This window comes from Elephantulus edwardii, unplaced genomic scaffold (assembly GCF_000299155.1).
Source record: "Elephantulus edwardii isolate Elephantulus edwardi_28Jun2011 unplaced genomic scaffold, EleEdw1.0 scaffold00088, whole genome shotgun sequence".
Taxonomy (NCBI): Eukaryota; Metazoa; Chordata; class Mammalia; order Macroscelidea; family Macroscelididae; genus Elephantulus; species Elephantulus edwardii.
In genome coordinates, this window is record NW_006399838.1 from 9,125,861 (window position 1) to 9,150,508 (window position 24,648).

Below are 24,648 nucleotides of genomic sequence, written 5' to 3' on the forward strand. Positions count from 1 at the left end.
CCTCCTTGGTCATTGTCCAACTCTCTGATGCATAACAAGTGATTGCAAAGACCATGGCCTGTATCAGACGCACCTTAGTCTCCAGAGAGACAATTTGGCTTTATTATCTTCCTTCTATATTTCCTCGCTCACTTGCGTATGTAATTATAAGAGTCTAGCCAATGCCTCATAAAAAAAGTTCACCTAGAATTTTGTATGTTTCTACGACTACCTTTGTTCTTTTCAAGGTGAATCAGTCCTCTCTGTTCACTTGCTTTCTGTTGAGACACTGACTCTTTCTCCAACCCATCCCATCCCATTTAATTGCTCCCCTTTTCATGGTGCTTTTTGTTTACTAGATCTCTTTATTGTAATAGGGAGGTCATGGTCATGATCATTTGTGTTTGCCTTTCAGATGTCTGCTATTGAAAACATGGCGGAGAAGTTGGAGAGCTTCAGTGCCCTGAAACCTGAAGCGAGTGAGCTGCTTCCATCGGTTCCCTCCATGTTCAACTTCAGGGCACCTCCCAACGCCCTGCCAGAGAATCTCCTGCGCAAGGGGAAAGAGCGTTACACCTGCAGGTAACTACCACGTTCATTAAGCAACGGCCTGCTGGAAATCTCCCCTGGGATTTCAAAGGCCCTGGTGTTTGCTTTGGAAACTATTCTTGATTGGATGATTAATAGCAACTGTAATTGATCTCAAGTACTTCAAAGCGCTTTTATATAGTGAAATGTAAAAAAAATAGTGGTTTTAAAAAGATTATTATTAAATGAGAATTCTAGCACAGGCCATTCGGTTTTGAGAAATGAAGTTGGAAACTGTCCAAACATGATCTATTTGTCTCTGTTCCCTATCACTTAGATATTTAGGAATTTTCTTTCACAGTTAATTATTTTTATCCAGAGATAGAGTACTACTGTCTTTAATCATTCCTGTATTAATCGCCCTAAACATGAAGAATAAGGTCAGTAAGTAAAGGCTGAATAAAGGTCGTAGGTAAAGGAAGCTAAATAATAAATATCATGTTATTTGTCATGAGTTTTGTAAACTTGATTCTTGTTTGTTTGTTTGTGTTCTTTTTATTTCTCTTTGGTTTTGCTTCCTTTTTTCCCCACAAATTGTGATTACAACTTCTGAATTGTCTTCCGAAATCTCGGGCATCTAACACAGGCATATCAATTTATCTGCTCTTTGGAAAACATGTCACTTTCTTCCTAGAAAAGCTTTTATGGGAACATACCTTGATGGATGAGGTCTCAGAATCTTGTCCAATCTGATCCCACTCAATGCACAGGGCTGTCACCGTGGCTGGCGTATAAAATGAGTTGAAACATTTGAAATCTGTTTACATCAACCCAGAATCACAAGCTCTGTCACTTTTTTATCCCCTTGTCTGGTTTGGTTTTTAGAATGTAAAGATACAGCGTTAATAAAAGGGTGTGTGGGTCATCAGACTAAAGTCTGTTTTCATAAATTGCTTGCTTATGTGTGAATAAATTCAGTGAGAATCTGGCAAGACAGGCTTTATTTGTAGAGTTATTTATATCCATAGAATGGCTTTGTTACAAATTTTAAATACCAAAGACATGTGAGTCCCATGCAAGATTAATTAAATCAGGAATACGCATCTGGCTTCCTCTTCGGCTCAAGAGAAATAAAGTCAACTCTGCTGACTTTTTGCTTATAAACTTCTTTTCATAACAGATACTGTGGCAAGATTTTCCCGAGATCTGCAAACTTAACCCGGCACTTGAGAACCCACACAGGAGAGCAGCCTTACAGGTTTGACAATTTTTGTTCAAATTATCTTGATAGTCAGTGCTGTCGTTCAAAAGACAGTGCTCGTGGTCATATATTAATGCATGTCTTTTTAAAGTTTGGCCCAAGGAAGATTTGACAAAAGGGAAAATCCATTGATTAAGGTTTAGGATGGAAACATTTGAGGCTCTTAATTTTTTCTAGTCACTGTTTCTTTTTACACCTAGCTTTATAATATTAAAGTAAAAATTCTGAGCAATGTTTTTGTAATCTCTTGCTGGGTGCCCTTGTTAAAGAGAGCAATGAAGCCAGAATGATCTAGATGTTTAACATAATCATTTGTCTGCTTCATTAAAACATGTTCCTGCTTTTTCTGAGGGTCTTCTTCCCTTTGTCTATAAAAATTTAGGACAACTGTGTCCTCTCATTCAGTTATCAGAGTATTTGGCTTTGAACTGGGTCTCTACCACCTTCTAGCTACACAACCACAGTCCTATTTGTAACTTCCTTACATTAAGCTGTGCCTTCATGTGTACCGTGCAAATAATGTCAGGATCTTGTGAAGATTCAATAGTTAATCTATATGTAGTCTTTATCACAATTGTGCAGTACAAAGTGTTTAAAATGTTAGTCACTTTAAAAAATAATTCTATTTCAGTGCTTGCTATTTTCATAACTAATGCTCTTTTAACTGACAATCACCGTAACACTGTTGCCTCTCTTTTCTAAACTTTAAATGTCTGAGAGGCAACAGTAACTCTCACAGAGCTTTGTTTTCCAAGTAAAGTTAACTCAGTGTTCACAGATCCTAGTAGCAGGTTTAATGAGCATAGTGGGCAAAGGTAGAAAATGTAGAACTATAGATGGAATAGTTACAGAAAGGAGGAGAAAGCCTACCAACCATTTCCCAAAGTACATCTGAGTCTGTTCTATTTAAAAAAAAATAAAATCAAGATTAGCTGTAGAACATGTGGAATACCGGTCTAATTCCAATGTCTATGTTATTGTTTTAGTAAAGAGTGGAATTATGAGGGAGGGACAGGATTGAACATTGCATTTTACAGGGTTATTATATGTCACAGACAACTCAAAACTCCCTAACAACAATTAGCATGACTGCTATTAATCCTGAGTGACAGTGAATCCTACTTTGAAATTCTTATACATTGAATATGTAGAATATTGTTTTTGCCTGCATGTTCACTTACTTTGTTAACATAAGTCAATTAAGTATCAGTTTCCAGAGACCTTTTGCCATGCAACAATAAGAAAATGGACAATGCCAAGACCCAGATATTTATAGATAATTGCAATTTTTGGAGAAAAGTGAAGAAACTTAAACTCAAAAAAATTATTCTCTTAAATTTTTCCTTTGCTTCCATGTTTTATTAGTTACTAACCTTAAGTGGTATTTTTCCTTTTGAGTGATAAGATGCAATTAATGTCATGAGACTCAGAAAGATGTGTGTTTGTGGGGGGGGGGGGGGGGGGTAGTGAAGAGTGTTAGGTGACTCATGTTTTAGAAAATTCTACTTCCTCGCAATTCTGCTAAAGCATTTTAAGAAAATACTTTGAAGCACATGCCTTTTATGGCTAAGAGTCTTAGTATATGATTATGGTATCATTCTTGTTTAACTTTCCTATGGACCTGGACTCACTTGTTTTATTCTGCTTCATAATTGAGGCTAATATGTATGTATGTATGTATGTATGTATGTATGTATGCATATTTTTTTTTTAAAAGCAAGAACCAGAGTTTCAGTAAAGCTTAAGATATTAGACCATTATTTGCTGGGAAAATTTATTTTGAAACAAAAAATCCTCAAGCCCAGAGATGCCAACTGACTTCTCTGAGGTCTGATGTGAAGAAATTCAGAATAAAAAACTCAGACCCGGAGCTTTGCTTCAGATTCCCTCGCTCACCGCGTGATCTCAAAGCTGAGCCTTGACAACCTGTGGATCTCCAAGAGGAGCTGTGCTCTGATGGGTTTTCAGGGGTTGACTTTTCAGAAGTAAATTGCCAGGCATTCCCCCCTAGGAAGCACGAATTACACTCGAACCCCTAACTTTTCTGTTAGGAGATGAATACGTAATGGTTTTACAGCAGGGGCTTCCTCCCCAAAGACGAACAAGGCTTAAGAGAATACTGCTCCTGATTCCAACATTGTGTGTTCACTTTAAGCATTTCTGAAACTAAGGTTCAAATTTGGTTTGTCTCTCAATGACTCGCTAATATGTTGTTTTTAGAATGGATGAATATGTTCTTTTTAGAGCATTCAAAATTTTATCCACACCATTAGCAGAAAAAACAAGAAATAATAGCTAATTTTTGGTTTAAATGTCCTTAATTGCCAATATTACAATATACTACAATATTGGCAAAGCCCCCTTTGTATATAAGCAGAAATTTGGAAGCATATCACAGACATAATACCTCATTTTATTTGTAGAAGAAATTATTTAAGTGAAACTTTGTGTAATATAGTTGATCTGATATATTGTATGAAAATTTTTTGTAAACATTTTTCTAAAGTTTCTGTTGGAAATGACCAACAGCAAAAGATTTTTCTGTTGCATTAAGTGCAGTACAGTGGCGCGAATTATGCAGCAGGGAATCCTGGTCCTGTCTTTCACAGGGAGTCACGCTGCAGACTTCCAGAGATGATGCCTATCTTGTTATTTGATAAGGTTATTGCCAAGAAGGGAATGGTACATCTGGGTTGTTGGGGGTTTGGGGGAGAGGTTTTTTTTTCCCCAAAGCAAAGTATAAAATATTACAACTACTATTAAAGTGGGATTTCACTCAGTTGAAGAATAATCCCACACAGTTTTCTTGAAGAAAGAAAAAAAAAGTAAGTCATTCTTCTAGTTAGTTTGTTGAAACTATGCCCAAAACCCTTGTTCGACAGATTTCTTTTCCCTGCTAGACCAGCTGGGCTCTGGGTTCACCCAAGGAGCACCTACAGCCGTAAGCACTCTGAGTGGAGAGGACTGATTTCAATTCATACTTTCTAGTCTCGGAATCTGAACTCAGAAGTGGTAGGAGAAAGACCCTTCACACATGGAAAACTCTAGATCCATGCCTAGTCTCAGAATCTGAACTCAGAAAGATGGGGTAAATTATGTATACTGCATTGAAACAGATGAGAGGGAGAACTGTTTAAAAACGGATGTATGATTAGGTATTATTGTCATGACAGGAGTCCAGAATAAAGGCTGCATAGTGGAAGTGGACTTGGGAGGGATTGTATATCAGTGAAAGAATTTCTTCTTTTACTTTTCAAAGAGCAGAATGAACTGGAGAGGAGAGGTGGGCAGGGAGAAAAGTGCAACAATGAATAAATGAATGGAAATCCAAAATTTCTAAATTTTCATTAAAATTAATAGTAATAATAAAAATGGTAGGGGAAAGACCCTTCACACATGGACAAATGAGTTAAGATTTTCTGGCAGCTGAACTAGAAATAGTCACTTAGAATTCATTTGAACATATTCGATTTGTTCTCCAAGCAAAACACACACACGCACGCGCGCGCGCACACACACACACACACACACACACACACACACACGCACGCCACACACAGTGATACAATCTTATTTTTTAAATGCCAGCAGAGAATATCCCATCAATTACCCCAAAAGGCACTTTTCCTCACTGATAAGAACTGGAGGGAGGCTTACATTTTTATTTTATGACTAAAGGAAAACTTTGAAGTAATTTATTATTTTCCATTACACAGAAGGCAGAAACAATTAGTCAACAAATAATAAGTGCTTTCCTGAAAAACCAACTTGATTCAGATCTACTTCAGACTTTTTAAGAAAAATTACAGTGGAAAATTGGGGAGAATATGGAGGGAGGAGATTAATGAAATCTTTGCTTTCATTTCAAAAGAAGAAGTCAGTGGCAAGATTACTAGCTTTATAACAGTTTAAAGATTAATAGAGTAAAAATGTTCATAATCAGTTGATGAAAATCTGCTTTTGGTATAAAACTAAACTGTATACATTACCTTGGTTTTAAAAGTTTGAATGATCAGTTACTCTTTTGGAGAAGATAATGGAATTTCCTCTAAAATTATCTCTCATCAAAGTATATTTACTACAAAAATGAATTAAAACACTTTGACTTTGAACTAAAAGTCAACTCATTATTTGAGAAATATAGAAATATTTTTCCTGTTTGTTGATAGTTTTATTGCCTCCTAAGTAAAAGAGAAAGCAATGCTGCTAGTTCTTAATGTCTTTAAAATAACAGGATTGATTAGCCAATTTAGGAACAATCAAATCATCAATACTGTTTTATGTTTTTCAGAAAGTTATCCAAGTCTTTGAAGCAAAGGCTATTGAAATTGAAATCTCGGTGGTGTGACTAGAACGTGTGTGCCTTTTCTCGATGTGGGTTGTTTTGTGGATGCTGACGTGTGATACCTGGTTTGCTAGTCCTAAGACAGTCCTTTTGACTTACTAGAATATGCCTTCTCTGTTTATTTTCCAGATGCAAATACTGCGACAGGTCATTTAGCATATCGTCTAACTTACAGCGGCATGTTCGAAACATTCACAATAAGGAGAAGCCTTTTAAGTGCCACTTATGTGATAGGTGTTTTGGACAACAAACCAACCTAGACAGACATCTAAAGAAACATGAGAACGGGAACATGTCTGGTAGGTATCAGTTGTGTAAGGAGAAGGTGACTTATTTTTGTGTGTTTTAAAAGGTCGTTGAATTCTCTCTTTTTAATTGGCTACCACAGTTAAGAGTCTCGTGAAAATTTGCACAAAGATTCTCTGACTAAATTAGCGTAACTAAATCAGAGGAACTTGGTGCAAATCATTGGTTAATGTAAATACGCAACTCACTGATTTGATTTTTTTTTTAACAAAAGGGTCCTTATTTTAAGTGAGCTCTGGTGGCCTAGTGGCAAGAAGCTGCAACTGCAATCCCAGAGGTGTGTGGATTGAATCCACCAAATGCTCTGCTGGAGAAGGAGGAGATATCTCCTCCTGTACCAGTCAGATCTGATTTGACGGTACACACACACAAAATGATAAAATAAAACAAAAATTTCCTTATTTGTCTTAGTTGGGAAATCTCAAGCAAACTTAGAGGAGACTTAGTAAGAATCCCAGTACCTTAAATGGCCGAGGAATAATTTTTTTCCTTCTTAGTGAAGAATCCGTGCATGGCAGAATTTCCTGAATGGCATCCCAGAAGACCACTGTCAGTAGAAACCATGATGGCTTTTGCAAAAGGCCCGCTGTTCAAATAACCTCCCCAGCACACCTTTCCTCCCCCCCTTTTTAAAAAAAATTAAGATGAGGGACAGAAGATGCTTGCTATGATTAGAACAACCTATGGCAGATGGTAGTGATGTGTGGTTGGGGGTTACAGACAGATTTTGAAACCGTCAGACTCATCGCTGTCAAGTCAGAACCAATTCATAGTTGATCTGCCATTGGACTTTTGAGGCTGTAATTGAATGAGAGGCGATGCTGGGGTCTCCTCTACTAACAGGTAATCACAACTCCCTATGGACTAGGTCACCGGCCTCCCTTACATCAATAGTCAGGGATTTTGGCTTTGTCATTGGCAGAAAACACAGCACGCCTTTTCTTAGCTTCAACTTGGTGGCACATGATTTGCAGAAGAGATTGAAGGCTTTCTTCCCTAGGGCTTCTGAGAGTTTGATAATGAGCCCTTCACATTTGCCAGTCACGATAAATAGAGCCAACTCGTATAGCCACAATTTGTTTCTAGCAGATCAGGGAAATTGTGTAGGGTAGCATGACATGGAGCTCAGGAAAAGGAACTTTAAGAGCAGAAATACTTGAGTTTATCCAAAGGAATAATTTTTATTTAAGGAAATTATTTTATTATTATTCCATCCTTTATATTGCAGACATATAGTGTACCTGATCTTGAGTGGTTACTACTTAGAACTATATAATGCTCCTTTCACCCGAAGCCAAAATTCTCATGATTAAAAACATTAGATTTTCGAGTCAGACGTCTAATCCAATATATGGAACTGGCCACACATCCTTAACTATGCGTACCTTTATAAGCATCTCACTATAATTTTTCTAGTTAAAATTCTTTTGGGGGAAATTGAAATCTAATGTCAAAGAGAATACTTGTCAACTGAGACTCTCTCTAGCTTAATGAAATAGAAGTTGTTTTTGTTGCTACGTCCTATTCAGTTGCCTGTAACTCATAGTGATCCAATGCATAATAGCCCTGACGCCTGACTTATGCTGATGTTCTAACATTGTGCTGTTTTTAAATTTTTTTAAGAAAGTATTTTTATATTTATTTGCTTACACAGTTTGAATGCATAGTGTTTCACACTTCATTCACATTTTATTTTATACAGTCATTCTCATGCATTATGTTTTATAAAATTAGTCACCATTGGGCCTTGTGCTGTTTTTGTTATAGTTAGAGTATTGTAATGTTAGAATATTTTTTTTTAAAAAAAGTATAAACTGGCAAGCATTTTGTGAGAAGGAGAAATATCTGACTTTATTATTGGTGTAATGTTTAGCCCCATGACCATATGGGAAGTATTCCCTGTGGTTAACTGCCATTAAGTCATTCTCCCATTCGTGGCATCCCCATTCACAACAGAACGAAGGACTTCCCAGTCAGCTGTCATCCTGGTGATTGGCTGTATTATGATTCACAGGACTTTCATTGGCTGATTTGTAGATGTAGGTCACCTGGTTTGTCTCAGACAGGAAGTTGTGCTGAGACCTGTTGGACATGCCAGCAACAGTAAGTCTTCACTAACAGTTAGATAGATGGGAGTTCTGTGCTGACCCCTTGAAGGTACACTGTTTGAATCCACCAGCTACTCTGTGGGAGAAATATGGCTAATATCCTACAATGTGATTTAATGCCCTGGTAAACCTGTCAGAAGATCAGCCATGAGTCATTTCCAACTCAATGGTACTAACAGCAAACAACCACCCACAGGTAGTGGCTGAAATGCATTGCCTGCGAGTAGGACTCGGGTCTCTCTCACGGAAGGTGAGAATTCGGCCTCTGAATGAACAATGTCCACATAAAAGTGCTTACAATATGTGATTTTGTACAAGCCTTACAACAAACAAACCTCTAGAGGAATATTATAAGATTCCCAATTTTATTCTAATTTTCTAGATGAGGAAGTTGAAGAGTACTCCATAATCAATTAGCAGATTTTTATTGTTCTTAATATTATTCAATATGCTATTATTACCACTCGAACTTCTGGACTGGTCGTTTAGCCCACCAAGTCGGGCTGCAGTATTTTCAGAGTCTCTTCAGTCTTCATTCTGTGGTATCCTTAGTATAGGAACAGTTATGCATTCACTACAACCAGTCAACCTAGTGTGCCTTTATCTATGGCCAGCTATAAGGTGTCATTCTGTCTGTCTTTTGCCATGTCAAAGTCAAGATGGAAAGTAGTGGTAGATGCACGGTAAGAGAGAACACTTCTATTCTTCTTAATACTTAGAATAGTCTTTATTTTTAAGAAAATCTTTGTTGCTCTCACAGGTACAGCAACATCATCGCCTCATTCTGAACTGGAAAGTACAGGCGCGATTCTTGATGACAAGGAAGACGCTTATTTTACAGAAATTCGAAATTTTATAGGAAATAGCAACCATAGCAGCCAGTCACCCAGGAATGTGGAAGAGAGGTAAGACTTTCTTTTTTAAAAAAAAACAAACAAAAACCACAACCCCAACAACAACTTTATTTAAAGAATTGAAATGTCAACTCTCCTCTCTTTCATTAAATTGGGCTGTCTGAAATAAAAGTTCTCCGAGACATTCATTCTGATCACTTTTGAAATGCTAGTGTTACTGCCACTATCAATGAACTTATTGGTAAATAGCAATAATGCTAATTTAGTTCTTTTTTAATCACTTTAGAGATGTTAATTCATTTACATTCTAATAATATCTGTGAGAGAGAGACAATTTTCCAGTGTTATAACTGAAGGAATGGTGATATTCAAGGTTAATACCTTGTCAAAGATCATCACATCAGTCATAAGTTGAGTTTTGAAGCTTGACTGACTTTTGGCCTCTATGTTTGCCATCAAACTCTCCTATCTCTCTTGGCTGTTAAGTCAAACATTTTGTCAAAACTTCCCAAGTAAAAGAGATGGTACCTCAATAATTCAGTTAGATTGTTGTAAAGGACTAGTCAGTAGTCTTTACTTTCATGTTTCATAGATTATTTTTATTATAGATAACAAATGACATTGTGTGTACACATATAAAATAGCTAGTTTAAGGACTTGCGTGTCATCGAACTGTTTTTTACTTAAAAACTTCCAAGTCTCTCATTAAGCTTATATCATAAGCTTTCAAATGTCTGGTCACTTTGTTCTAGGGAAATTATTTTAATAGATGTAGGGTAGTCCTTTTTTCCCTCCAGTGTACTGGCTTGCTCTTGTTATCATCAGCATTAAACATTCATGGTTGATTCTTTAAAACAAATAAAGAAAAGCTTTTAATACAGTTGATGATGATGATAATAATAATAATAATAATAAATGTTGTTGTTGCTGTTGTTATGTGCTGTCAAGTTGCTTGCGACCCTATGTATAGCAACTCTGAACCCTGCCCTGTCCTGAGCCAGTCTTACTAATTCCAACACACCAACCCCCATCACCCCAGTCACTGTATCCATCCTTCTCATCCGGGATCTTCCTGTCCTATGTTGTTCCTCCACCCTTCCAAGCATCATGTCCTTTTCCAAGGATCAGTCCCTCCTGGCCACATTCCCAAAGTATATTAAGACAGAGCTTCAAAATCCTAGCCTCTAAGGAAAGACTTGGTTTCACTCTGCCCAAGACAGACCTCTTGGTTTTCTTGGCAGTGCATGGTATGTTCAAGACTCTTCTTCAGCACCACAACTTGAAGGCATCTATTCTTCTGTCGTCCTTAGTCATTGTCAAGCTCTCTGATGCAAGTAACTGTGATGATGATGATATTTATCTAGTCCTTGTATTTTATCATGTTAATGAACTGTTATTTCATTAAAATATTCTAGATTTTCCTGTAAGATAATGTTAAATACCCGTAACTGACAACTAGACTTTTCTGACTATTAAGTTATGATGTTCCATTGTAAATTTTAATGCAATGTGTGGACTTTAAATAGTGAAAGTTCCATACCTTTTCATACACAGGCCACAAGTGTTACTCAGTTAATGTCATCTAGTTTTGATGGTACTACAAAGTCAAAGTTAATCATTTTAAGTAGCTTGCTTATTATGACAAATGTCAAATAAACATTGTTTCCCAAGATAACATACAAAACATGACTGCTTCAGTTCCTCAACTTGTATGAAAGTGTACCTAGGGGAGAAAGCCAGAATGATCTCATATTGCATGACCTTTTACGGCCTGTTTGAAGTCTGAAAAAAGTTATACTTTTGTGCAATTCGGTGTTTATTTTCTTCTCCTTGCCTGTGAGTGTGTATGTATGGGGAGGAGATTGAGGTACTGGAAAAGTGGCAAGGGATCAGAAGAGCAGAATAGTAGTACAGGCAATAGGGAAGATGTAGACAATCTTGCATTTTGGTTATGACGTTTATGTGGTACAAAAAGAAAAAAAAACACCTCATAAACCTGAAACACCATCTAGGTCTGAGATTCTTCTGATTCAGATCTTCTATTCCTTGACTGGTATTTGTGTGACCATGTCATTGCAATATTTGACTTCAACATGTCCAAACAGCACAGAAGGAAGAAGGTTAAATCCTGTAACTTTCCCCCCTCGACTCCTATCAGGCTACTTTTGGTGGATATTTTATCCCCCAATAATTGCCACGTTTGAAAGCATAATTAACAATTATGTTTTCTTAAGCGTGTTGGCTTTTGTTACTTTTGGGTTTCGTCCATGCACTCTTGTTCTTTTACTTTTTCTTTCATTTCCGTCCGTCCCCCCCCCATAACAATTTTAGTCCATTCAAGCTAGTGAGCTGGAAGGATATCTGGAAACTAATAATTTATGTCTGTGCAAGCATGTTTTCATCATTTTTTGATAAAGGAACCTAAGTGATTGGTTCTACAAAAGGCTTCACAATAATGGAACATTTTCTGGTCAAATACATTTTTGCTATGTGCATCTGTCACCTCCATGATGATTTTGTTTGTTTGTTTACCCTAGAAAATCTAAGCATTACATCACTCTATTGAAACAGATGTGGGAAAGTCATGTAGATACATTGCTGATGTTTATTCTTTCTTGATAAAAAAAACTGTTTACATTAAATGTGAAAACTATACTTGGCTATAACAATTACTGAACAGTCTCACAGAGCTTTTTGAACTAGCAAATTAATAAAAGTACAAGGCAAAAGAGATTATTAATGGACCTGGAATCAGCATACATGGATATTTGAGATAGCTCTGTCCCTAGCCAGACAAATACCTAAGCTTCCATCTCCTGGCTTAGCCCATAAGGAGCGCATTGCTAACACCAAGTCTGCACCTCGTTTGCTTTGTATCCACACGCAGCTCCTTGGGAGAAACACTGGCAATCTCCCCCTTTACCTTCTACAACCTCTGAGACCCACTGAAGGGTCAGCTAGAAGTTGTTTCCAAGTGTGTAGCATAAAAGTTGAGTGTTTTCCTTCTGTAAGAGACATATAAAACGAGATTAGGAGAAAGCTTCCTCAAGTTCAAAGTATTCATCATTGTTTTGTAACTTCAACACAGCTTAATGAGATTAGGAGAAAGCTTCCTCAAGTTCAAAGTATTCATCATTGTTTTGTAACTTCAACACAACTTCTAAATCCCACAGTGAAAGTGAAAAACCATTTACAGATATTTGTGTGTTTCTTTGAAAAGATTATCATAGTTTCATAAATGAAATAATAAAGTGAATAATAAATAAATCAATAAAATAATAGTAAATTTCCTAAAATGAAATGCCTAAATAATGAAACTTTTTTGTCATTCATATATTACAATCCTGGGAACCACATGCTAGAACATTACAAAGTACTTTTAAAATATAATATTCTTCTTTTTGAAGGAAGAAGTGAGGGCAGGGGTCTGTGCTTGGGGATGGAGAAAATCATGGAGTTACAGAGTTTGGTAGGTGGAGGAAGAAAGCAGAAAAAAAACCCCAACCAGTGTACACGAGTGAAACATAATTAAAAAGAAAATATTCTTCTTTTAAATGATTGCATTAGATTTGCTTGCGAAATTTCATAAGAAAGGGACAATTAAGCTGCTAGATCTTAACCCAACTTAGAGTTCTCTTGGCAAATAGGGACCTTTTTCATGTTCAGACTAACAAGGCTAACTTGAAAATAGCCCAGACAAATGAGCTCTTAATCACTTCCAAGTTTGAGGAGAGTGCCTGTGTAGACCATAATACACATGTCACACAGGAATATCAAATGCTACTCCTGTCCTTGGCAACTTCCTTAAACATTTTCTTTGAAGTCTTAAATTCACTATAGGTTGCATATTGCAACTATTGCCAGTGCTACTTGGGAATATGAGAAATCTATTACTTTAAATGGTGGGGTACTTATATGGGAATTACGTACATTATGTAGAGAAAACATTTGTGAGCTTCTTACATCCTATATAACAATGTCATTTATCAGGCAAGGGTCTGATAAGCAGTGAGAGACTGAGAATGTTTTTCCAGTTGAGCCAAGGTTTCCATTTATAATCAGAATAATCATCCAATTACTTTTTCCATCATTTTCTCATTTGGGAGATTACATTATTTTCCCATGTTTGCCATCAAGCACAAATAAAAATTTACCACATAATTGTTGAAATTCAAAAAATATTGTTGGAAAGATGTGATCATAAAGTTAAAAAGGTACAGTTAAAAACTAAGCCGATAAATGAACCCTTTTTTTTTTCTTTCTTTCTTATGCTTCTGAAAGGATGAATGGCAGTCATTTTAAGGACGAGAAGGCTTTGGTAGTGAGCCAAAATTCTGATTTATTGGATGAGGAAGAAATAGAAGATGAAGTATTGTTAGATGAGGACGAGGAAGACAATGATATTACTGGAAAAACAGGAAAAGAACCATTGACAAGTAATATACATGAAGAAAATCCTGAAGATGACTATGAAGAAGCCAGTGCTCTGGAGATCAGTTGCAAGGCTTCACCAGGGAGGTAAGTGCCTGAGACTTGGGTGGCGGAGGGATGGCCAACCTGCATTCCTACCTGATTCCTTCTGCTCTGCCTTTCTTTCCACTAGACTTAAGATTTCAAGTGAGGAACATTTTTTCTGAGTAATACATTTATTTGACTAATCTTGAAAATCTAGTGTTGAGGGAGGCAGAAACCATACATAATTTGTACTCTAATTTTAGATAAAAATACCAGAGTGTTCCACTTAGTCCACAAGCAAACAAACACATCACTCTTTGTGAGATGAATTAACTTAAGTAAAGAAGGATATGTGGATACAAAATTATTTTCTTTTTGACACAACCAATGTGCATTTTCATGATTGTGAAAATGGTGGAGATGTCAAGGGGGCACAGGATAGCTTGAGGCTCCAATCTGTTCTCACGGTTGATAGGAGTCGTAGCCAACTTGATGGCATCTAACAACACAGACACATTTCAGACTAGTTTCTTTTTAGATATTGTTGTTGTTGTTAAGTGCTGTCGAGTCGTAAGGCAACTCATAACGACTTGAAAGTCCTCAACACTTCCGTGACTTTCATCCTTTCATGAAAGGATGAAACAGGCAAGCTGTTTATGGAAGTGGGTGCCACTCCTGCTTCCAAGCTTATTTTAATCGGGGAGCTCCACCAAACACTGTCCACCATGGATAACCATGATTGCATTTGACACATCAGTGTCGCAGTGTTCAGCTTCACAGCAACCATGAGTTACCTCTGTACAGCAAGTGGACAGACCAGAGCTATACCACCTAGAAGAATGTTTGAACAAAAACAATGGAAAACAGGCCTGAGGGCCGCAGATTAGAAGTCACCACCTTTGGCTTGGGAGCATCATTTTCTGTCCACTAGGCCAACTGATAGCTCTCTCTATGTTGGTGTTATTGTTGTTAAGTGCCATCAAGTCGTAGGCAACTCATAGTGACCCTATGAATGAAAGTCCTCAACAGTTGTGTGACTTTCATCCTCTCTCCACGTTCATAGGGTTTCCGGAAGCAAGCTATTATGGAAATAAGATAGATATGGACTTTTCATATATTTCCCCTCCATTCTATATTCTTCCTTTTTTTGGTAATATCCTGTAATGTGCAAAGTTTTCTTTTAATGAAGCCCAATGCACCACTATTTTTTCTTTTTTTCTTTTGTGTCACAGCTAAGACTTCTTTGCCAAATCCAAGATCGTGAAGATTTCCCCAGACCCTGCCTATAAACATTAAAAACAAGGGAAATCTGTTGCTGCAGAGTCAGTTTCAAGCTGTATTAACTCTGTAGGACAGAGAAGAACTGTCCTGTAGGATTTCTGAGACTTCGAGTCTCTCTAGACACAAACCGCCCTGTCTTTCTCTTATTGAGATACTAGCAGTGCTGTACTGAAGCTCTTCCCAGAAACAGAAATTTGGAAATCACCTAATTAATTTGAAAATCTGGGGTGATTATCACTGTCAGTAGAATGGTGGGAATTGCTGTGTTTCACTTCATTTGATATGCACAGTATCGATATAGCTGATAACTTTTTTGAATGGAAAAATAATTAAATTGATAAGCATAGTATACATTCATGTTACAGGAAGAACTGACAGGATAGTCTTCTAATTGGCTTTGTTTTCCATGGAAATTATCAATATTTGAACTCCGTCTCTACTGCCTGGCTGATTTAGCATGTCATGGATCTTTTTATTTCAAATATACTGTTCACCGTAGCAATTAGAAACGTTAGAGAAACATATTTTTGTTTTATGTGGGGTGTTTTTATATTTTTTTAATTATTAATTTTAATGATAATTACAGAGATTTTGGATTTCCATTGTTGCACTTATCTGCCTGCCCACCCCTCACCCCCAGTTTGTTCTTCTCTTTGAAAAGTAAAAGGAAAATTCTTTCATTGTTATACATCCCTCCCCCCAAGTCCACTCCACTGTGCAGCCTTTGTTCTGCACTCCTGTCATGACAATAATACCTAATCATATATCCCTTTTAAACAGTAGAGAAACATATTTGTAAGGTATTTACATGTTAACAGAGACAATAACCGATACATATGTACACTGCAAATACAATATAATGGTTTTGACAGCTGTGTAGAGTCAAATGAAAAGTGATTTAATTGGATAACAAACTGGAAAAGAAATCTCTATGCTTTCCCATTGGTTCATTTTAGATATAAAGAGGAAGAATATAAAACTGGACTTTCAGCCCTAGATCATATAAGGCATTTCACAGATAGCCTCAAAATGAGGAAAATGGAAGATAATCAATACACTGAAGCTGAACTATCTTCTTTTAGTGCATCCTGTGTGCCGGAGGGACTTAAACAGCCGTTACAAAGAAAGTCCAAATCACAGGTACATCTTTTCCTGCAGGGTACCATCATGGTAACATTGTTTGTGCATGAAAAATGTGTGTTTCATTTGTTTAACCAAAGGGAGTTATCCTATCTCTGCAGTGTTCTAGAATCTGTACAGATTAGGATGCTCCAACCCAAATGTTCATGTCTGTATCTTATGTTCAAACATTCGCTAATCCTGCAATTACCATGGCTGCATTTCTGCATTGAAACTTCTGTACCAGACTCTTCTACATGAATTTTCCTTTACTGGCTTTTCTCTTATCCTATATTTGCAGTCTATCATTTTTGAGTTGTATCTGTTTTTATGTTGCCTCAGAATTAATCTCTAATTACTTTGTCTCTATAAATTTTAGGGCTTTGTAGAGTAAATGATGAACTCCATTTTTTTGTCCATTTTTCATATTAAGGGTATTTTTATATTTTGTTAATTAGCACGTCATCTAATTATAGAACTTATGAGTAAGGGACTGAAGTTCAGTGATTAAATGTGTTGCTTAAAGTTCACAGCAATTTAGGGACAGATAAGGGAAAAAATATCAAATTTTTCTTAAATGAGTGGTGCCCAATTATGCTTTACAGAATTCTCAAATAGGTCTTTAGTTATCAATTAAAATACCTTAGTTCTTTCATTATACCATGAATATATTAATACTTTGTATTGGAGATACACACTTAACCAAATAGTACTCATTCACAGTAATTTTCAAAAGCAGCTTTCTAACGTAACACAGGGTTTTATTCTGACAAGTCTCATCATTTATATTCTAATTATATATTTATTAATTGTAATAGCCTTTTAATACCAATTTCTTTATACAGCTGATATTTGAACATGAGAATGATAGCATCAGCTAATCATGCACTGCAACATTGTATGTATATATAGAAATAGAAATAAAATGTACTTCTTTCCCAAAATGGTCATAACTTGAATACCCACTGAGTTACACTACATATAGCACCGTAGTGTTGGCCATTTGATTAGACCAAAAATTGCTCCTTTTTAGAGGTGACATCACTAGTCAGATAATTTCTACCTTTAAATTAGGAAATAATTTCTTTTTAGATTGTGATGTTTAAAGCTGGTCTTAGCAACAAATGTAGCACTATCTCAACTAACGGGGGGGGGAAACATTATGCCTATGAAATGGTACCAATTCTTAAAAGCTAGTAGAATGTTTTAAATTGTCATGTATGGGAATCGGGAAAAGAAATATTCTTTTTGACATTTCAATTAAAACAGCCAGCTTCAACTCTAAAATGCCTTAGTTTTGTGAACCCAATAGCATCGCTTGACAACTATGTCACTTAATGACAGTAAGTACAGTCCTTCATTGTAGTGTGGATTCGGTGGAGAATTGGTAATATTCCTCCTTAATCAGTTAATTATTGGAGTTTTGAAAATTAATTTTTCTGTTTTTAATGTTGAATTGCCTACCCTAGATATTATTTCCCCTGAAAAACATCATAAAAGATGGCTAATTTTTTTTTTTAATAAGCCACTTGAAAACATTCTTGATTTTCCAGCTTCCCTTCCTAGAAGGTGTAGTCTGTAGGAAGTTGCACCACTAATTTAAAGGTGGTATCTCTCTGGGGGTTTGAATCCACCAGATGCTCTGCAGGAAAAGGAGAAATAATTTCCTCCTGTGCAATTTCCAGCATCTGAAACCTCCCTGGAAAGTCAGCTCTGAGTTGATTCTGATTTGACAATGTTGAGTTGAGATGATGATTAGAGACACAGAAGGAGTCAGGTTGTTTTGTGATCTTAAAGGTTTCTTTTCATTGTTCATCCAAAAATACTTCTTTTATTTGTAAGATACAATGTCTTAAAATAAGGGAAATGATCAGATATAATAAAAAATAAGTCTCAGGATCTAGAGATGATTGACATGACCTTTTAGTAACATGTATTGCAAGGCTAGTTCCTATCTTTCTTGGTATTTGATCAGTTCATATATGTCAGCTTGAAAATGGTCGGGCATTTTTGCAAATTGACTTTAGTTCATAGTATTCTCCAACTATCCATTCATTAATTCACTCATTTATATATTCTTTCAGCAGTTACTGACTGCAGGTTATGTAGTGAACACTAATCCTCGTTAATGGAAAGGTTCATTCCTTTCCGTTATCAAAAGAATACGATTCTATCTTTGCCATTTTCAGAATCTGAACAGGTTCGAATGCTTTTCTGAAAGAATTCATATCTTTACATTGTGCTTTTTGTCGTGATTGATTTTAAAATACTTGACTGAAAGCAGTAATAATGTGACTGTGTTTTACAGAGAAGCCTCTCTGGCAAGCCCTACCCTACAACAATTAATTTTGTGTTTCCTGGAAATATTATGGCAGGTACATTGTAAGCACTTTATGTAAATTAGTGGTTGTGTTTCCTGCACAACCTTAAGAGGTAATTATGTTATGAAAGTAAAACCTGCAGAATTGAGAATCTTTGTAAGGCAGAAACCTGTCAAAGAAGGAAAACTCAAATATTTTTGATTCAAAATAAAGTAGGGAATGGCCTAGTTGTAAGAAGCTCTCCAGCCAAATTAAAGGCACATGGTTCAAATCTACTAGCTGCTCTGCAGGAGAGAGCAGGGTGGGGTCTCTCTTCCTGTGCAAGTTATGGCCTCTGAAAACCCACTGGACAGTCAGCTGTTAGTTGATTCTGACTCTATGGTGCATAATGACAACATTAAATATGGCGGGTCAAATGAGGAAAAATGTGAGAGAAAAAGCAGTCTCATGAAGTTTCAGTTCTTACAAGTTTCTCTGTACTATTTTCTTTATAGATGAGGAAAGAGAAGCTTACCAAATTAAGTAACTTTTGTTGTTGTTAAGTGCCGTCGTTGGAGATGACTTATAGCGACCCTGTCAACAAAAGACCCGAACACGTGTACGACTTTCATCGTTTCTTCATAGGGTTTCCGAAGGCAGGCTCTTTCAGAAGTGGATATCGCTTCTGCTTCCAAGCTTGTTTTAACTGGGGAGCTCCACCAAACACTGTCCACCATGGGTAACTGTTATCGCATTTGACACATCAGTGTCACAGTGTTCAGCTTCACAGCAACCACGAGTTATCTCTGTACAGCAAGCGGACAGACCAGGGCTGTACTACCTAGAAGAATGTTTGAACAAAACCAAAACCAGGCCTGAGGGCCGTAGATTAAAATCACCCACCTTTGGCGTGGGAGCATCGCTTTCTGTCCACGAGGCCAACTGAGCTCTCTCTATGATGATGTTGTTAAGTGTCGTCGAGTCATAGATGACTCAAAGTAACTTTTATCTTTCCAAATACCCAAATTGAATTTGAGGCTTATTTCAGGGTATTCTTGTTTCTAAACCCTAAAGGTGGCTAACTCATTAGAATAATGGTTTAAATAATTGTAGTGTTCATTTAGCCCGTCATCTATTTTATAGTGGCCAAGTGGTAAGGAGTTGCACTTCTAACCTAAAGGCAAGCGGTTCAAATCCGCCAGCTGGTCCCCTGGAGAAAGATGAACAATAAATAATCTTGTCCTGAGTGATTTATATTTAAAGCCTCTGAAAACCTGCTAGAGGGCCAGCTATGAGTCGGTTCAAACTCGATAACACAGAACAATAATAGCTATACTCTAAAAGAACACAGGCTGTGTGCTGTTTGTCTAGACTCCCTAGAACCTAATACAGAGACTGTCAAAGAGTAGACGCTCAAGAAGTATTTGTAATGGGTGCTGAGACTTTAGTGCTGTTCCAGAAGGCAGACTGATTCCATGAAAATCCGATGTGTATGTTTAGAACAGTGACCCCGTAAATCACAGTCAGTCTGCAAGGAAGGGCAGATTTTCTCACTGAATGCCATGATTACCGAAGAAACCACAGCCTGGCCACATGTCTCAGCACGACTCCCAGAGATGAAATTCTGCCTAACAACAGAGGCATTTTGTCTTTGTTTACAGACAGTGGAATGTCTTTGGCAGGACTTTAATGATTCCACTTCAGCAGCATTTTGACAAGCAAGTTTAGCCGTGGATGAGACCAACAATGGCAAATCAACAGTGAAAAGTTCACTCACAAGTCAAGACCAAACAGTTCGTTTTGATATTTTACTTGGCAGTAAACAGGGGATTCTCTGATCAGTTATTTCAAATTTGACATGATAATAGGGAAGAAAGGGCACGGCCTTGGAGAACACCTCTGACAGACACCTTCCACTCAGCAGATTCTGGAGCACAAGTTGAGTGGAACGTTGTTGAGCCTTGAATTTTCGTTCTGGGTAGATCTGCTGCTGTTCTCCCCAACTTTTGAAGGTCTTTGGTTTGATCATCAAATATTTCATGCATGGAGAGAAATTGCAGAAAGGACAGTGGCTTCAAAATTGACAGAAATATCTTTTAATTATATCTCCTTTATGATCATCTTGAGTGGCTTTGGACAAGTCATTTCTCCTTCAGTGCTCTCAATTATAAGATGCAGAAATCAGATCATGTACTTGGCCAGAACACAGTCTAACAGTGCAGTCTCCGTGCTGTTCACATTTATGGTTTCCCTTGTCAACACACAGTGAACTTATAGACTTTATAAGAACTTATGAAACGTATATAGACTGAAACTATGTTGTGGATGGATGTCTGTATGTGGGGTGGGCAGTGGAATGAGTAATTTTTCTCAGCAGAGGCACTACTGACACTTTGGGTGAAACAAATTATTGTTTTCTTTATAACATCTTTTTGTGGGTGCCCCGATATTAGAGGCCACCAGTAACTCCATGCTATTATAACAATAGCATAAAAAGTTAAGCCTCACCCTTTTCCAAGCACATCCATGAGAGATGCTTCTACTTAGGGGGCCCAGCCATTGCTCTTATTCACCAGTTTGTAGTCTCTGAATGGAAAGTGATCTTTTTCCAAATGCCATTTACCAAGTATCTCCTTTTTACCCCAGGCATTTGCTATGATGTTGTCATTGTCCGACAAGGAGTCCCTCCATTCTACATCCCACAGTTCTTCCAACGTGTGGCACAATATGGCAAGGGCGGCAGCCGAATCCAGCGCCATCCAGTCCATCAGCCACGTATGACGTCACCAAGGTTGACCAGCGGGGGACCAAGTCCACCAGTAGCATGGCTCTTTCACTTAGGACTATTTAAAAGACTGCTGAGCAGAATGCCTTACAAACCTGAAGGGTCACTCATGGAAAGTCTGGTGACCTTAAACTGAATGAGGAAAAAAAAAAAGAACAGAAAGAAAAAAGAAACTATTTATTCTCGATATCTTGTTTTGCACAGCAAAGGCAGCTGCTGACTTCTGGAAGATCAATGCGACTTAAAGTGATTTAATGAAAATGAGAAACAAAAACCCCAAACTTGCTGGGCAGAAGGCTTCTTCCATTTCACCCCATCCGAGCGTGTGGGTGGGAGAGGGGGTAGTTGAAATGTCGACATTGAAACGGATGAACGCTCCATAGAAAGAAAATCTTTTTTTTTTTTTTAAACAAGATCGCCTGACACATGATTGGGAACAGTTGCTTTTAATTACAGATATGAAATTACAGATCTAATTGTTTTTTCCTTTGTTCACATTTTAAGTAATTTAGCCCTTTTAAGATGGAAGTAATTGAATGAAATGCACACTTGATTATTCTTGAAGCTGATAACAGGGAGTTTCTTGTGCCCCCTCAACCTTTGCCTTCGTAAGTACATTGTTGATAAAAAAAAACAGGGGAAAAGGGTATGTGTATATTGTAAACTATGGATGTTCAATGCTCAAAGAGGTTAAGTCAGTGAAGTAACTTGTTCACCACCAGGACCACTGTACCACTAATTCAAATGTTTGCCAAATCCTTGTAATAACATCTTAATTTTAGACAATCATGTCACTGTTTTTTAATGTTTAATTTTTGTGTGTGTGTTGTGTGTATCATGTATTTATTTGTTGGCAAACCATGGTTTGTTGGTTAAAATAGCACTGTTGTAGCAGCCACTACTTCCTGATGTCGGAGGCACACCCCTTTCTGAGTTTTAAGGACCAAGGTGACTTGACCTGTGTATGGGAGTGTCACACGGCGTTTGGCTTTTCTTAACATTCCTTTTCTTTTTTTGTTTTGTTTTCCTTCTTAATGAACTAAATAACGAATAGATGCAACTTAGTTTTTTTGTAATACTGAAATTGATTCAATTGTATAAATGATTATAATTTCTTCATGAAAGCATGATCCTTCTGATTAAAAAGTGTACCCATATTTTATGCTGGTTGTCTGCAAGCTTGTGCGATGTTTTGTTCACGTTATCCTATTTGTAAGATGAAGTGTTCCAGACCTTATGTTAAAAGAGAGACGTAAATAACAGACTGTATTCAGTTATTTCTTCCCCCTTTATCGAGGACCCAGATTTGTTTTCTTTTGTTTGTAATCTCATTTTGAAATAATCGGCAAATTGAGGTACTTTCTTCAAATGCTTTGTACAATATAAACTGTTATGCCTTTCAGTGCATTACTATGGGAGGAGCAACTAAAAAATAAAGACTTACAAAAATGACTTTTCTCACTGCGGTATGTTCCCCACACAAGCAAGTTTTGTTTCCCTTTGGGTACAAGGATTTAAAGATAGGATGACGGTGACCTTGATGCGTTCACAGATACATGTAGAATCAAGAGCATATTTGTATTGTTTTTAGATGACATGTATGATCATTTTGGACAGTTGGAAGTTGAATCTCTTTTATTCATATTTCTGAATATTTTCCAGGTAGCAACCCTGCTGTCCTGGTACCTTTCCAGGTTTACAGCACCCATTGAGTAAGGACAGAGAAATGGACTGTGTGTGTGTATGTGTGTGTGTGGGGGGTGTTTGTGTGAGAGAGCGTGTGATTTATTGTGGTAAGTATATATAACAAAACAACTGTTATTTTAACACTTTTTACATGAACAATTCCATAACCTTAGTCATCACTTTCATCACGATGTATAACCATCACCAGTACCTGTTTCCAAATTTTTCTGTCACCATTAACAGAAGCTGTGAATGCCACTTACACTCTTAACCCATCCCATGTAATAGGCTTTGGTATCCATTTATTTGCCTTTTTAAAAATATTTCACAACTAAATAATCCCATGCCTCTGGAAACTCTACAAACTTTGATAAATGTCAATAGTTGTAGAGGGGTATCAGGTCTTTTGTTATAGGGTCACTATGAGTTGTGCTCGACTCGAAGGCAATCAACAAAAACAGCAATGTACATATGTGATACTATAAATATGTGTATATATGATATATGTGTATATATGATATATGTATATATTATAAATATAACTTGTGTACATTATATTGTATATTTCTAATAACTCAAAAAGTTAATTTCAAGTCCTGTCCTGGAATACAACGTTTTGAGTGATGGGATATTACCCATGCACATACAAAGAAGGCCTGTTAATGTGATTATTATGCAAGTATATACTCCTACGTTAGAGCCAAAGAGGAAGAAATTGGAAATGTTTACCAAATCTTGCTGTCTGAAATTGACTTAACATGCAGTCAAGATGCATTAAAGATAATCGGTGACTGGAATGCAAAAGTTGAAAACAACGAAGAAGAAAATGAGGCTCAAAATAGAGTGACTGAATTTTATATTTTCTGTGATTTATTCATTGCAAATACCTTTTTTTAAGAAACAAAATGACAAGTTTATACATGGATCTCATCTGACGGGCTGCATAGAGATCAGACTGACTACATATGAAGGAAGAATCATTGGAGAAGCTCAATATTAGCAGTCAAAACTAGGCCAGGGGCAGAGTCTGGGTCAGACCATCAGTTACTCATGTCCAAGTTCAAATTGAGGCTGAAGAAAATACAAGTGCAAGAGAACCAAAAAAAAAATGATCTTGAATCTATTTCATCTGAATTTCAAAATCATTTTAAGAATGTTTGTAACATTGAACACACACACACATATATATAATGATCTTATGAAGAGAGCAAAAGGTCATTATAGAGACCGAGGAGAAAGAAAATAAAATGGATGCTAGAAGAGTCTATGAAAATTGCACTAGCGTGTCAAGATGCTAGTAAGAAAACATGCCAAAGAAAAAGAGCTGAACAGAAGATTTCAAAGGGCAACACAAGAAGACAAAACAAAGTATTTTAATGGAATGTGCAGAGAGCTGGGAGAATAAAAATGGAAGAACTCGTTCTGCTGAGAGAATGGAAAAGCAAATTTAAAGCCTTGAGTTGCAACATTGAAAGATGCTATCGGCAGTAATATTGTACGACCAAGGAAGCAGCAAAAGAAGATGGAAGGAAGGGACTTCTCTGTCTTTGGTTCCAGTAAGAAAATATGCTGAGGCATTCTCTGCTTGGTCCTTTGCTGGACCTAACGTGTGTGTGTGTGTACACATGTGTATATGGGGGT

General features: G+C 37.0%; 1 protein-coding gene across 5 annotated transcripts in view; it reads left to right on the forward strand.

The window, feature by feature from the left end:
- Positions 1–22,778, forward strand: part of MECOM (MDS1 and EVI1 complex locus) — a 389,661-nt gene extending 366,883 nt beyond the window's left edge. For 4 of the 5 annotated variants that reach the window (XM_006890373.1, XM_006890372.1, XM_006890371.1 and 1 more), the window contains 7 exons: positions 395–561; positions 1,688–1,765; positions 6,243–6,412; positions 9,288–9,432; positions 13,663–13,899; positions 16,074–16,257; positions 21,183–22,778. In XM_006890373.1, the coding sequence (XP_006890435.1) occupies positions 395–561; positions 1,688–1,765; positions 6,243–6,412; positions 9,288–9,432; positions 13,663–13,899; positions 16,074–16,257; positions 21,183–21,317 (1,116 nt within the window). In that variant the 3' untranslated portion in view covers positions 21,318–22,778. The remainder of the gene's footprint in view (positions 1–394; positions 562–1,687; positions 1,766–6,242; positions 6,413–9,287; positions 9,433–13,662; positions 13,900–16,073; positions 16,258–21,182) is intronic. The other variant, XM_006890374.1, reaches the window with a different exon arrangement.
- Positions 22,779–24,648: the final 1,870 nt, after the last annotated feature.